The sequence below is a fragment of the Marmota monax genome, unplaced genomic scaffold, assembly GCF_021218885.2.
Source record: "Marmota monax isolate L192 unplaced genomic scaffold, Marmota_monax_Labrador192_F-V1.1 WCK01_AAM20220418_F8-fsc00056, whole genome shotgun sequence".
Taxonomy (NCBI): Eukaryota; Metazoa; Chordata; class Mammalia; order Rodentia; family Sciuridae; genus Marmota; species Marmota monax.
Window position 1 is genome coordinate 6,804,105 of NW_026695212.1, and position 13,451 is coordinate 6,817,555.

The following is a 13,451-nucleotide window of genomic DNA, read 5'->3' on the forward strand; positions in this document are numbered from 1 at the left end:
GAAAAAACGTTTTAGTTTGAGTAAGTCCCATTTGTTGATTCTAGTTATTAACTTTTGTGCTATGGGTGTCCTATTGAGGAATTTGGAGCCCGACCCCACCGAATGTAGATCGTAGCCAACTTTTTCTTCTATCAGACGGCGTGTCTCTGATTTGATATCAAGCTCCTTGATCCATTTTGAATTCACTTTTGTGCATGGCGAGAGAAAGGGATTCAGTTTCATTTTGTTGCATATGGATTTCCAGTTTTCCCAGCACCATTTGTTGAAGATGCTATCCTTCCTCCATTGCATGCTTTTAGCCCCTTTATCAAATATAAGATAGTTGTAGTTTTGTGGATTGGTTTCTGTGTCCTCTATTCTGTACCATTTCCAAATTCTTTTTATTGTGGCCAGAATAAAGCATGAGCGATATTGGCGTGAAAGTCAGTTGATGTATTGAATATCAAGGTACCTGGAAAACACTTCATAAGTTCATGAAGAACAAGACAACATGCCCATCACACAGTGTCCTTGACATCCTTCTAAATAATGGGTTTGAGTGCGTTTGTGTATCATGGCATTTTAGAGAGCAGTTGACTTCAGCGGAACTGGCTCCTGTCTGCATTTTGCACAAATAAACAGTCTCAGTTTTTCTCTTTCTACAGTGGCATGAGGTGCTCCCATACAATTATTTGGGAATTGTATGGCTGCAGGGGAGGTTCTCATGCCACTCAAATGGCAGTGATAAGACAAAGCTTAGTCAGAGGGCTCTGAAGGAGACTCAGATTTCAAACTCCTTTGTTGTTAGGGTGCAAATATGTTTGCCCACCCACTAGAAATGGCAGAAAGGATGGGGTAAAGAAGGACACACAGAACAGGGAGCATATGCCCCATTTAGGTCACTGCTGGTTTTTTTTTTGTTTTTTTTTTTTTATACGGGGGATTGAACCCAGGGGTGCTCTACCACTGAACCACATCCACAATCCTTTTTATTTTTAATTTTTGAGAGAGAGTCTCACCAAGTGGCTGAGGCTGGTATCTACCTTATAATTTTACTGCCTTGGCCCCCAGAGTCCCTGGAATTGAGGGTGTGTGCCCCTTTGCCCGGCTGTAACCTTTTAAGTCAAGGACCATCGGTCCAGTCCTTTCAAGTAATTCATTCACTCATTCAGCCAATACACTTTGACAGTCCACTGTGAGCCAGGGAACAGGGCCAGGTGATGAGTTACAGTGATGAATGAGACAGCTATGGTTTTTGCCCTCTGAACTGTCTCTGTTGAGCAAGATATTGGCAATCATTAAGAGGTTTTGATTTGGGAATTATTAATTGAAAACTTTAGAGATAACATTTGCTTTCAACCTTGATTTTTATGTGGTCTGAAAAACTCGGTTTTTATGTAGTAATTTTGTGTGGGTGCTTTTCATTGTCTCCATCATGGTTTAACAACTCTCCTTCCAAAATGTACAAACATATGTCCCTTTTTTCTTCAAATAATGTTATGTTTTATCTAAATCTTCCATATATGTAGGAATTTATTTTGATTCAGGGTGAGATTATAGTATGTAACCTATTCATGTTTCATGAACATGAAATGATGCATTTATCATAACCTAACTACCTATAAATCTATTTGACTTTATTTATGGACTTTATTTTGTTCAAAAGACTGGTCTGTTTATTGCTACAATAAGAAATTTATATTACTTTCGAATATCTTTCTTATTAATAAAAATCCCTTATCCTGCTGGGTGTGGTGGTGCACGCCTATAATCCCAACAACTCAGGAGTCTCAGACTGGAGGATTGTGGGTTCAAAGTCAGCCTCAGCAAAAGCGAGGTGCTAGGCAACTCAGTGAGACCCTGTCTCTAAATAAAAATGCAAAATAGGGCTGGGGATGTGGCTCAGTGTTCGAGTGCCCCCGAGTTCAATCCCTGGTACCCACCTCCCCTCCCAAAATCCCTTATGCCAGTAGTGGTGGCACACACCTGTAATCACAGCAACTCTGGAGGCCGAGGCAGGAGCATCAAAGCCAAGCTGGGCAACTTAGTGAGACTCCTCTATCAAAATTAAAAAAAAAAAAAAAAAGGACGAGGATGTAGCTCAGTGATGAAACTCCCCTGGGTTCAATTCCCAGTACCAACAAATAAATAAATGCTGCTTATTTACTCATCTATTTTTTTCCCTAGGAATTTTCATATAAACTGTAGATTCATTTTGTTATTTTAAGAAATTTTAAAGTGTGGTTGTATTAAATTTATAAATTAATTTAGGAACATTTACATATTTATACTATTACCTCTTTTTGTTCTACCAAAATATGATTTTTATTTACTCAAGACTTCCTTTAATTATATGAGAATTTTAGAGCTTTCTTTTGATTTTATCAAGCTTATTACTAGGAATTGTATTCCTATTCTAAACGGGATTTTTCTGCATTAACTTTCCCTAGTAGCCGTTGTTTTGATTATAGAAATCTATTGATGCTTTTAAATGGTACATTTGTCTTGGCCTCCTTATTGAAGTCCATTATGTGTAATACATTTTGGTTGGTATTCTTTGGCTTTATAAATTTAAAGTTATTGTCCTCTGCAAATTGCTTTCACCTTTCTGACATTTATCCCTCTCATTTTGATTTCCTGATTACATCAGAAGCTAATGTATTAAATAATAACATGGTAACAAAAAGGCTTTTTTTCCCCAATACTAATGGAAACAATTCTAGCTTTTAAATTATTAAACATGACTTTGGTTGTTATTTGATGTGTGTTTTCTAGCACACACATATATATATATGACAAATATTATGTGTATATGGATGTATATAATCTTAAGGATCTAGTCATTGGAATCCATGTGGAATATTCCGTGCCTATTGGCATTGATCAAGAAGGTCAAATACTTTTTACTTTTAGAATGTGAATGGTAATATTGAATCATCCTTGTGTTCCTTGATGATAAATTCTCTTAATCTCAAATTCCACTTGGCAACATTCCATTTAGGACTTGAGTGTAATATTCACAGACAATATTAGTCTGTAGTTTCCTTTATATATTTCACCTATGTCAGATTTGGGCATTGGTTTTCTGCTGACTTCATTAAAGGTATCTGGAGACTTTTCTTCTTTCTCTATGTTCCGAATTGTGAAATTAGTGGAGGAATTATAACATTGCTGAAGTTCTAAAAGATGACATATGCCATTGGATCTTGCTCTTTCATGTAAGTGTAGGGTGAGGGCCATGGGGGAACATTTTCTACGTTTATTTCATGGATACTAGTCATTTTAGACTTTTTTTTTAATCTTTGAATTTATTTTGGCAATTTTGTTTTTAAATTATCTTAGAATGTCATTTTGTACAAAGTTGTACAAAATATTTTTCCAACATGTAAAATGATTATTTTTGAAAAATGTGAAATAACTTTGAATTCTATAACCTAACCAGTGTTGGTAGTGGGGGAATATTATTTATCACCTATGAATATTTACAGATAGAAGAATAAATAGGTGGATGGATAGACAAACTCTAGATAGGACAGAGGGGTGGGAGGGAAAGGAGCGGGCAGAGGATTAGCAAGAATGGTGGAATGTGATGGACATCATTATACAGAGTACATGTATGAAGACACAAATTGGTGTGAACACACTTTATATACAGAGTTATGAAAAATTGTGCTGTATGTGTGTAATAGGAATTGTAATGCATTCCATTGTAATTTATTTTTTAAAAATCAATAAAAACCTTATAGTACATTAATGTACTATAGTAATTCACCATATTAATTTTACTTGAATTTAACAGAATCAAAAGAAACTCTAGGGATTACAGAATTTAATATAGTTGCTTATTTACCCTTAGAGATATCAGTTCCAAAGGATTCTTCCAAGGTTAAGAACTGAGAAAGTTATTAAAAATTTGGAGTAGTTTTTTAAAACCTGAATGTACTGCCTACATTTGAACATGTAGGTAGTACCGTGTTTGAATGTGATTTATTCCCCTGAGCTCCTGCAGTTCAATCTCCAAATCCACGTGTTAACGGGATTAAGAAGTTGGAAACTTAATCCAACTGTGGTATTGAGGTGAGACCTTTGAAAAGTGATGGTTTAGATAAGGTCATTAGATTGGAGCCCCCGTTATTAAATCTGTGTGGCTTTATAAGAAGAGTCCGAACATATCTAGACATATATATTCCCTGTCTCTTGCTGTGTACTACCTTGGAACTCTGACGGCCAGAAGGTCACTAGTGGAACTTAGCCAATGTCAGCACCATACTCTTGAACCTCCCCAACTGCAAACTAAATAAGCCTCTGTTCTTTATAACTTAGCTTGCCTCATGTAGTTCATTATAGTTAAAAAAAAAAGTGACTAAAAAAGGTGGTGAAGATGCACTCTGAGATGTGAGGACACGATTAGTATTACATATTCTACTTTCAAACTCCTAATTTTTATTGCTTATATTATTCTTCCTTAGAGTTTCTTACTTTTAACTTTCCATCTGTAGCTACTCTTTCCTAGATGTTCAGTCAAAATCCCAATTTATACGAATTCATGGTTCATGAGTTTATTTCCTCTTCAGGTTCTGTTTTACCAAGTTCTTTATTTTGAATTATTCTTGATTGGTGGAATTTCATTGTCAAGGAATGATTTTCAAGAAAGGCTCATGAAAATTTTATCCCCTGAACTTTTTTGTTTTGAAATTGTCTCTCTTTTGCCTTTATCTTTGGGAAAAAAATTCCTGGGTACCTGATTTCTTTCTCTTGAACCATTGCAGAATTTATTAAATGTCTGCATAACATTTCATGGAAAGAATGTCAATTCTATATTCACAGTCAATTATTCCCAATCTTCTGTTATTATAAAAAAGCATGCCATGATATTCTTCTGCACATTTAAAAAAAACATTTATGTGACTTTTCCATTAGAGTAAATTTAAAGTAGAACTCTAGGTCAATGTAAATATGCACATTAAGATATTTAGAAACGTACTAAATTACTCTCAGAGAGATTATTTAATTTATGCTCCTTTCAGCCAGCCGTGAACAGAGGGACTTATTATTTCCATTGTCATTACCAGTGGGTTTTAGTAGTTCTCTGAATATATGTGAATTTGGTAGGCAAAAAATATTTTTCTGATCTTTTAAATTCTGTTCCTTAGTAAGATTTAAGATTTCGTACTTTGTAAACTGCCCTTTATCATTCTCTACTATTTTCCTAGGGGAGGTGTTGATGTTGATGGTATTGTTGAAAGAACATTTTATATATGAAGAATTTTGATTCTTTTCATATGTATTAAAAATATTTTACAGTTTGTCTTTCATTTTTTTTCTTCTATTATACTTATGATAATCAAAGAGTGCTAAATATTTTGGGTAATAATTTTTATAAGAAACAAAATATTTTCCCACTTTCAATTTTCCACACATTACAAAAGGAAAAGTAGTACAGTAGAGAAAGCTGGCAGACGTACCATAAACAAGGGATGAATATTAACATAAATAATGAGGCATTATTATCTTCCTGGTGTAAGTCACTAAAAAGGACATAATATCACTTATGTAATAGTCTTGCCAAACACATGTAATTTGAATGTAACCATTCAAATGAGAAAATATGAGGCAAACTAAAGTTGAATAGAATTTTATAAAACATCTTTTTTAAAAAATCTAAAAACTCATGGCAACTGAATGAATTGTGTTATCCTGGATTAGATTCTTTCTTAACATTATTAACACTTTAGACAACATTATTGAGACAATAGGCAAAATTTGAATATGGAATGTAAGTTATAAAATAAAACTGTATCACACAATGGAATTTTACTCAGACATAAAGAAGAATGAAATTATGGCATTTGCTGGCAAATATATGGAACTAGAGAATATCATGTTAAGTGAAATAAATCAGTCCCCAAAACCCAAAGGTCAAATGTTCTCTCTGATATGTGGATGCTGACTCACAATAGGTGGTAGGGATAAAGAGGGGAGGTTCCTCCATGGAGTGGAATGGGGGAAAGGGAGGGAGGATGGAAATGGGAAAGACAGTAAAATGAATCAGACCCGTGAAACTCCACATGATGTACAACCATAAAAATGGAAAGTTATACTCCATGTATGTGTGATATGTCAGAATACATCCTACTGTCATGTATAACTGAAAAGAACAAATAAAAAAACTGTATAACGTTGACAGTCCTGATTTTTATAATTGAATTATGATTGTGAAAGTAATGTTTTTGTACTTGAAAACACACTATGAAACATCAGGGATAAAAGCAACATATTTTCAATGATTCAGAGAAGTACGATAGGAGAGTGTGTGGTATGTGTTTATATATGTGCATGTGTATGAGGCGAGGAGGGAGAATAGTGCAAGTGTAATATAGTGCAAGTGGTGAATCTTGGTGAAAGGCATATATGAATTCCTTTGTTTTCTTATAGCTTCTCCATAGGTTTAAAATTAATTCAAAACAAAATGTTAAATGTTCCTTTTTCCTCAAAAAAAAAAGTGTAAAGTGAAATTTCTCAATCTTCTTTATCATTTCTGGTTTTCATATCTTTTCATAAGAACTTTTTTTTTCTATGATTTCATTTTCACATTGATCTTTGATCTATCTGAAATTTGATGTTGAAGTAAGAAAATGAACCAGGTTTTCTTACCTAAATGTCTAGCCAATTTTCCCCACAATGTCTACCGAATAATCACCCTTTTCTTGCTGGTGGTCAAAGTATATACATAATACGTACGAAAATTCCATATGTCATACATATATGTAATATTTCTCTGCCTTGGATTTGCATTCCTTTGATGCATTCATTTGTGTATCTCAGTACTCATTACTCCTCCTGGTCATTCTTGCATATGTATTCTTCCAAATGTTAAATATTTCAGAGAATTGTTTCAAAACATCTAAATGTGGGGATTATTTTATTTGAGCAGCACGCAAATCAATTAGAAAGGCTTTGCAATATTGAACTTTTCAACCAACAGTGTAGGTCTTTCCATTTTTTAAAATCTCTTCTTAAAGCCCTTCATGGAGGATTTTTTTAAATTATTTTTTTTAGTTAAAAAAAAAATTGTCCCTAAGTATACATTTAAATTTTTCATACTCTTGTAATTTTGAATGGAACCCCTACCCCCACCCATGATGTCCATATAAATAGTTGGCTGGTTATTATTTTTTAATAGCATCAGTTTTAACATTTAATTTTGATCAACCAATCTATTTAATTTTTTGATCATTTCTAATTGTCAGTTATTTATCTGGTTTGCTAGGTATAAAGTTATGGTATCAGCATATAAAGATGGTTTTGTCTTCTTTATAATATATATTGCCACATTACATTTTAGATTCTTTGAAAATTCTAACAATATATATTATAATCAGGCAGAAACCAACAAATTTATTTTCATTTTCCAAATTAAGAAAAAGGACAGAACAGTTGTATTATATTTTAAGAGGTCTACAAAAATAAAGTGAGATGTTGAACTTTTTGTTGAGCATGACAAAATTATTCATCAACCAACAAACCAGCCATATAACTGTTCGTCTGTCCATCCATCCACCAAACCTATCCAATAAATGATTACTGCTTGTCTCTTCTATGCCATGGATCCTTGTGGATACAATAAGGAAAACATAATCCTTGCTTTTATAGAATTGAGGGGCAGGGAGAGTAAGAGAGAAAAGCACAAGTGCACAATTTTTTTTTATTAGAGTATTATATTTATACATAGTAGTTGGGTTCATTTGGACAAAATCTACATGCGTGGGATTTTATTAACTCTATTTGAGTTCCCATATTCCTCTTTCCCCCCTTTCCCCCTTTCTCAATTCTCCTTTCTAGACTCTACTGATCTTCCTCTCGCCCATTTATTTATTTATTTTTGATTGGTGCATTCTACATATACATGAAGGTGAAATCCCCCATGGTGTATTTACATATGCACATATTGTGATTTTGTTGAATTCTGGATTTCCTTCCCTTTCCCATCACTCCTCCCTCTCTATTGTCTTCTTCTACTCCACTGATCTTCCCTATATCTTTATGATTTCTGATCCCTCCCTTCATCACCACCTTCTTCCCCTTAATTTGTTAACTTCCAAATCTGAGGAAACATTTGACCCTTGACTTTCTGAGTCTGACTTATTTCGCTTAGTAATGATATTCTGTGTTTCCATCCATTTACCCACAAGTGCCTTAATTTCATTCTTCTTTATGGCAGAGTAAAACCCCATTATGTATATAAACCACAATTTCTTTCTTTCTCTCTTTTTTTTTGAGGATTGAACTCAGGGGCACTGGACCACGGAGCCACATCCCCAGCCCTGTTTTGGATTTTATTTAGAGACAGGATCTTGCTGAGTTGCTTATTGCCTCACCATTGCTAAGGCTGGTTTTGATCTCATAATCCTCCTGAGTCACTGGGATTACAGGCATGCATCACCATGCCTGGCTAAACCACAGTTTCTTAGTCCATTCATCTATTGATGGGTATCTGGGCTGAGTCCATAATTTGGCTGTTGTAAATTGTGCTAATATGAACACCGAAGTGATTGTATCACTATAATAAGTGATTGTATCAATATAATAATATTTTAATAGCATTTAAGGTAAAGAAAGCATTCAGTGTTTTGGAAGCACATAAAAGGGGCACCTACCCAGCCTGAAGACTTGCTGGAGGAGGGTGGCATCTAAAGAGATTTCTGAAGGAAATTCTTAAATGGAAGAAAGACAGACCACACTCTCAATAAATGCATTGTGCTATGTTGTTGCTTTGAAATCTTGGGGTATGAGTTTGTCTAAGTGTTTAACAGTCATTCTGAAATCTTCATGGCTCTTAAGATTTTCAATTTGCCTTTGCAGCTCAGGGGCCCAATGGCACTCTGGAGAACCCAGCCCTGGACACGAGTCTGCTGGAAGAGTTCTTGGGCAATGACTTTGATTTGGGGGCCTTGTAAGTAATGAGAAAACTGCTCTCCCTGTAATGTTTAAGAAATTATGAAATAATTAAATGAACTGGGAATGATCCCTCCTTTTCCATTTTTTTTCCCAAAAGAGTTTGGTAGGATCGGTATTATTTCTTCTAATTATTATATAATACCAACTTTCTATTATAATATCAATCTTCTTTGGCAGATTTCACCAGCAAGGCCTAGAGTTTTCTTTGTGGGAAGTTCCCCCTGTTCCCTTCAACCCCTGCCCTTGCAACTGATTTGATATCTTTGGGATATGGAACTCTTCAGGTTATTAATTGGTAGTTGTCAGCTTAGGCAGTTTGTGTCTTTCAATGAATTTGTCTGGTGCATATGTCCATTGGTACAAAGTTCTTCATATTTCCTTATTATATTTTATCTATCTATCTATCAGTACCAGGATTGAACTTAGGGGCACCCAACCACTGAGCCACATCTCCAGCCCTATTTTGTATTTTATTCAGAGACAGAGTCTCACTGAGTTGCTTAGTGCCTCACTGTTGCTAAGGCTGGCTTTGAACTCACGATCCTCCTGTCTCAGCCTCCCAAGTTGCAGGATTATAGGCATGCACCATCGTGCCCAGCCCTTATTATATTTTAATGTGGTGATGATTCTCTTGTTCTTAATATCAGTAGTTTGTACCTTTGTTTTTCTCTATCAATCTAACAGGAGGTTTATCAATTTTCCTAGCTTTTTCACAGAACCAGATTAAATTTATACTCTTAATTGTTTTTCTGTTTTCTATTTCACTGGTTTCTGCTTTCATTCCCTTCCCTTCTTTTTTTTCCTTCCTTTTAAAATTTTTTACACAGGGTCTTGCTAAGTTGCCCAGGCTGGCCTCAAACTTGCAATCCTCCTGCCTCAGCCTTCCAAGTTACCGGGATTGTCACTGCACCTGGCTACTGCCCTTATTTTCTAATGTTAATATGGATAGTTCTTTCTTTTCTTTTTTATAGTTGTAGATGGACAGCTTGCTTTTATTTTATTTGTTTCATTTTTATGTGGAGCTAAGGAGCGAACCCAGTGCCTCAGGCGTGGTAGGCAAGTGCTCTGCCACTGAGCTACAGCCTCAGTCCCTATGTCTTTCTTTTTTATTCTTAATTTAGACACAGTTAAACTCAATTTTTTTTGTATATAATTCTGTAAGTTTTGACAAATTCATAAAGTCACATCACTACTCTCCCAGTCAGGACACAGAACAGTTCCTTCACCTGCAAAATTTCTTTTCCTTTTCCCCTTTGTCGTCAAACCTCCTACCCTAACCCCTGGTAACCTCTGAATTGTTCTCTATCCCTATAGTTCTGCTTTTCTCCAGGATATCACATAAATGAAACACACAGTATATAACCTTTTGGATCTTCCATTTCTCAATGAACAGATTGTCTTCTTATCAATAGTTCATTCCTGTTTATTCCTGGGAGAGAATTTGCTTATCCATTTATCCATTGAAGGATATTTTGATTATTTCCACTTTATGGCAATGATGAATAATATTTCTATAAACATTCATGTACAGATTTTTGTGTCATCAAAAGTTGAAATTTCTCAGGGCTGGGGATATAGCTCAGTTCGTTGTGTGCTTGCCTCACATGCAGAAGGCCCTGGGTTTGATCCCCAAAACAAACAAACAAAAGTTTAAACTTCTCTAGAGTAAGTACTTAGAATAAGGACTGCTAAGTCATAATGAATGATCCAATATATGATCATTCATATGTTAAACTGTAAAACTTGCCACCTTTTTCAGAGTGACCATACTGCTTTATTACCATTAGTCATGATGAGGTTTCTAGCTGCTTCTTTCCATCATTCATTCTTCATATTGTCAATTGAAAAAATTTTAACATAGCCATCCAAACAGGTTTGTAGTGGCATCTCGTTGTGTTTTAATTTCATTTCATGAGCTTATTTGCCATTCAGACATTTTCTTTGGTTAAGTTTCTGTTCAAATCTCTTGCCCATTAAAAAAAAGTTAGAGTTACTTTTATCTTATTGTTGAGAAAATTTAAAGTTTATTCTGTATATAAGAATTTTATTAGATATGTTATTAGTGAGTACTTTTTGCTGGTCTGTAGCTTATGTTCTCATTCTCTTAACAGTATCTTTTTTTTTCAGAGCAAAAGTTAATTTAATTTTAATTTTAATGTTCAGTTTATAGAATTTTTCTTATATGATTTGTGCTTTATATCTAAGAAATATAGAGTTTGCCTGATCCAAGTCCCCCAATTTTTTTTCTGAGTTTTAGAGGTTTACATTTTACATTTATGTCTGTGATTCATTTTGAATTAGCTTTTGTTTAAATAAATAAATAAATACACACATAAAATGTGTATACATGCAATGTTTTATGTATATGTAATGTATTTTATATATACACACAATGTTATATGTATCTCACTACATTTGTCTATTCATCCACTGGACACTGAAGTTGACTATGTGATTCCATCATCTTGGCTATTGTGGATAGTGATGCCATAAATATAAAAGTACAGATCTTTTCAAACTACTGATTTCATTTCCTTTCTTATGTACCAATGGTGGGACTGCTGGATCATATGATAGTCCTATTTCTAGTTTTTGAGGAACTTCCATACTGCTTTCAATAATGGCTGTAGTTACTTTTGACCCATAGTATTTGAGTTCTCCTTTCTCTACCTATTTGCTACCATTTTTGTTGTTGTTTGTTTTATAATAGTTATTTTAACTAGGGTGGGATGGTATATCATTGTGATTTCATCTGCATTTCCTTGATGATTAGCAGTGTTGAGATTTTTTCATCTATTTGGCTATTCATAGATCAATTTTATCTCTCTTTTCAAATAACCAGCTTTTGGTTTCATTGATTTTGGTCTGTTGGGCTTGTTTTCAGTTTCACTAACTTCCATTCTTATTCTCATTCTTCTGTTTGCTTTGGGTTTAGTTTGCTTTTCTTTTTTTTTTTTTTTTAGTTTCTTGAGGTGGAAACTTAGTTCTTAACAGGAGACCATTCTTTGCTAATTTAAGCAGGTGACACTATACATTTTTCTTTCTGTTTGGTTTAGCTGCATATCTGTGTTTTGATATGAGCGTACTGTAGCTACATACGTTTAAAAGTTTTAGACACTGTTATAATTTTTGCTTTCTACTTTCATACATGTTGAAGAATTTAAGAAGAAGAAAAATCGTTCATTATAGTGACCTAAGCATTTATCATTTTTGTTGGTCCTCTTCATTTGGGAAGCTCTAATATTGTTTCTGGGGTTGTCTTTCACTGTAAGAGCCCCTTAGCCTTTTTTTTATTTATAGCAGATCTGTTGGTAATGGGTTCTTTTAGTCTTCCTCCACTGAAAATGTATTTATTTTACTGTCATTCTTAAAGTAGATTTTTTTTTTAAAAAATCTTTTAGTTGTATATGGGCACAATACCTTTATTTTATTTATTTAGTTTTATGTGGTGCTGAGGATTGAACCCAGTGCCTCACACATGCTAGGCAAGCACTCTACCACTGAGCCACAACCCCAGTCCCTTAAAGTATTTTTTTTTTCTAGATGTAGAAATCTTGATCAAAAGGAGCTTTTTCTTTTTAGCACTCCTAAAAGGTTGACCCACTATCTTCAGGTCTCCATGATTTCTGATGAGAAATAGACAATGATTTGAATTATTGTTCCCTGTACAAAATGCCCACCCCCTTGGTAGAAGTTTTCTTTATCTTGGATTGTAATGTGTCTGAGTACAAGCATGGTTTTCTTTGAAAGTGTACTGTTTGAGACTTGCTCAACTTTGAAACTGTAAACTTGTACTTTTCATTACATCCGGAAAGTTTTCAGCTGTTATGTCCTTATATTTGTTTTTTCTGTACCAATGTCTTTCTTTTCTCCTTCTAGGACTCCAACAATCCAAATGTTAGACCTTTTGATATTGTACACAGTTTTCTGAGGTTCACTTCATATTTTCAATTTTCTCGTCTCTTTTGTTCATATTGGATAATTTCAACTGATCTGTCTTTCTGTTCACTGGCCCTCCTCTGACATTGTCATCTCTGTTCTGTCACTGAGCCCACTTTGGCATGACTATAAGTGTCCCTGCCAAGACAGAGAGCAAAATCAGGCCAGAATCTCAATAGTCAAGGGGAAACCTATTTGTGGATATTTCTAGTACCTGGCTCTTACTACTCTTTGCCAATGGAAACATCCTTGCCAACAGACTCTGGGAAGAAGAGAGCCTCAACATTTTGTAAGCAGGTGAGTTAAACACACACACATCCCTACAGAGCTAGTGTGCTGCCAAGCGTCTGAGCCCATATACTCTGAGCCAGCTCTTTGGCTCCAGGAACACCAGTTGCCCCTGCACTTACCCTCACATGGCTCACTCTGTCCAAGCAGCTGGTGTGAATTCAGGTGATCAATGTTGTATTCTTTGTGTCCATAGTGATAACAGGCATTCCTGCAGGCCTGCAGATATCCACTTATAGGCTTCCCTGTTGCAACTGAGTTCCAGACTTAGTTTGCCCCAAAATATT

The 13,451-nt window shown here is 34.8% G+C and overlaps 1 protein-coding gene across 1 annotated transcript in view; it reads left to right on the forward strand.

The window, feature by feature from the left end:
• The window catches only part of Myrfl (myelin regulatory factor like), a 126,705-nt gene that overhangs the window by 27,280 nt on the left and 85,974 nt on the right, over positions 1-13,451 (forward strand). The window contains exon 2 of the mRNA XM_046430657.2: positions 8,842-8,932. Within this exon, the coding sequence (XP_046286613.2) occupies positions 8,842-8,932 (91 nt within the window). The remainder of the gene's footprint in view (positions 1-8,841; positions 8,933-13,451) is intronic.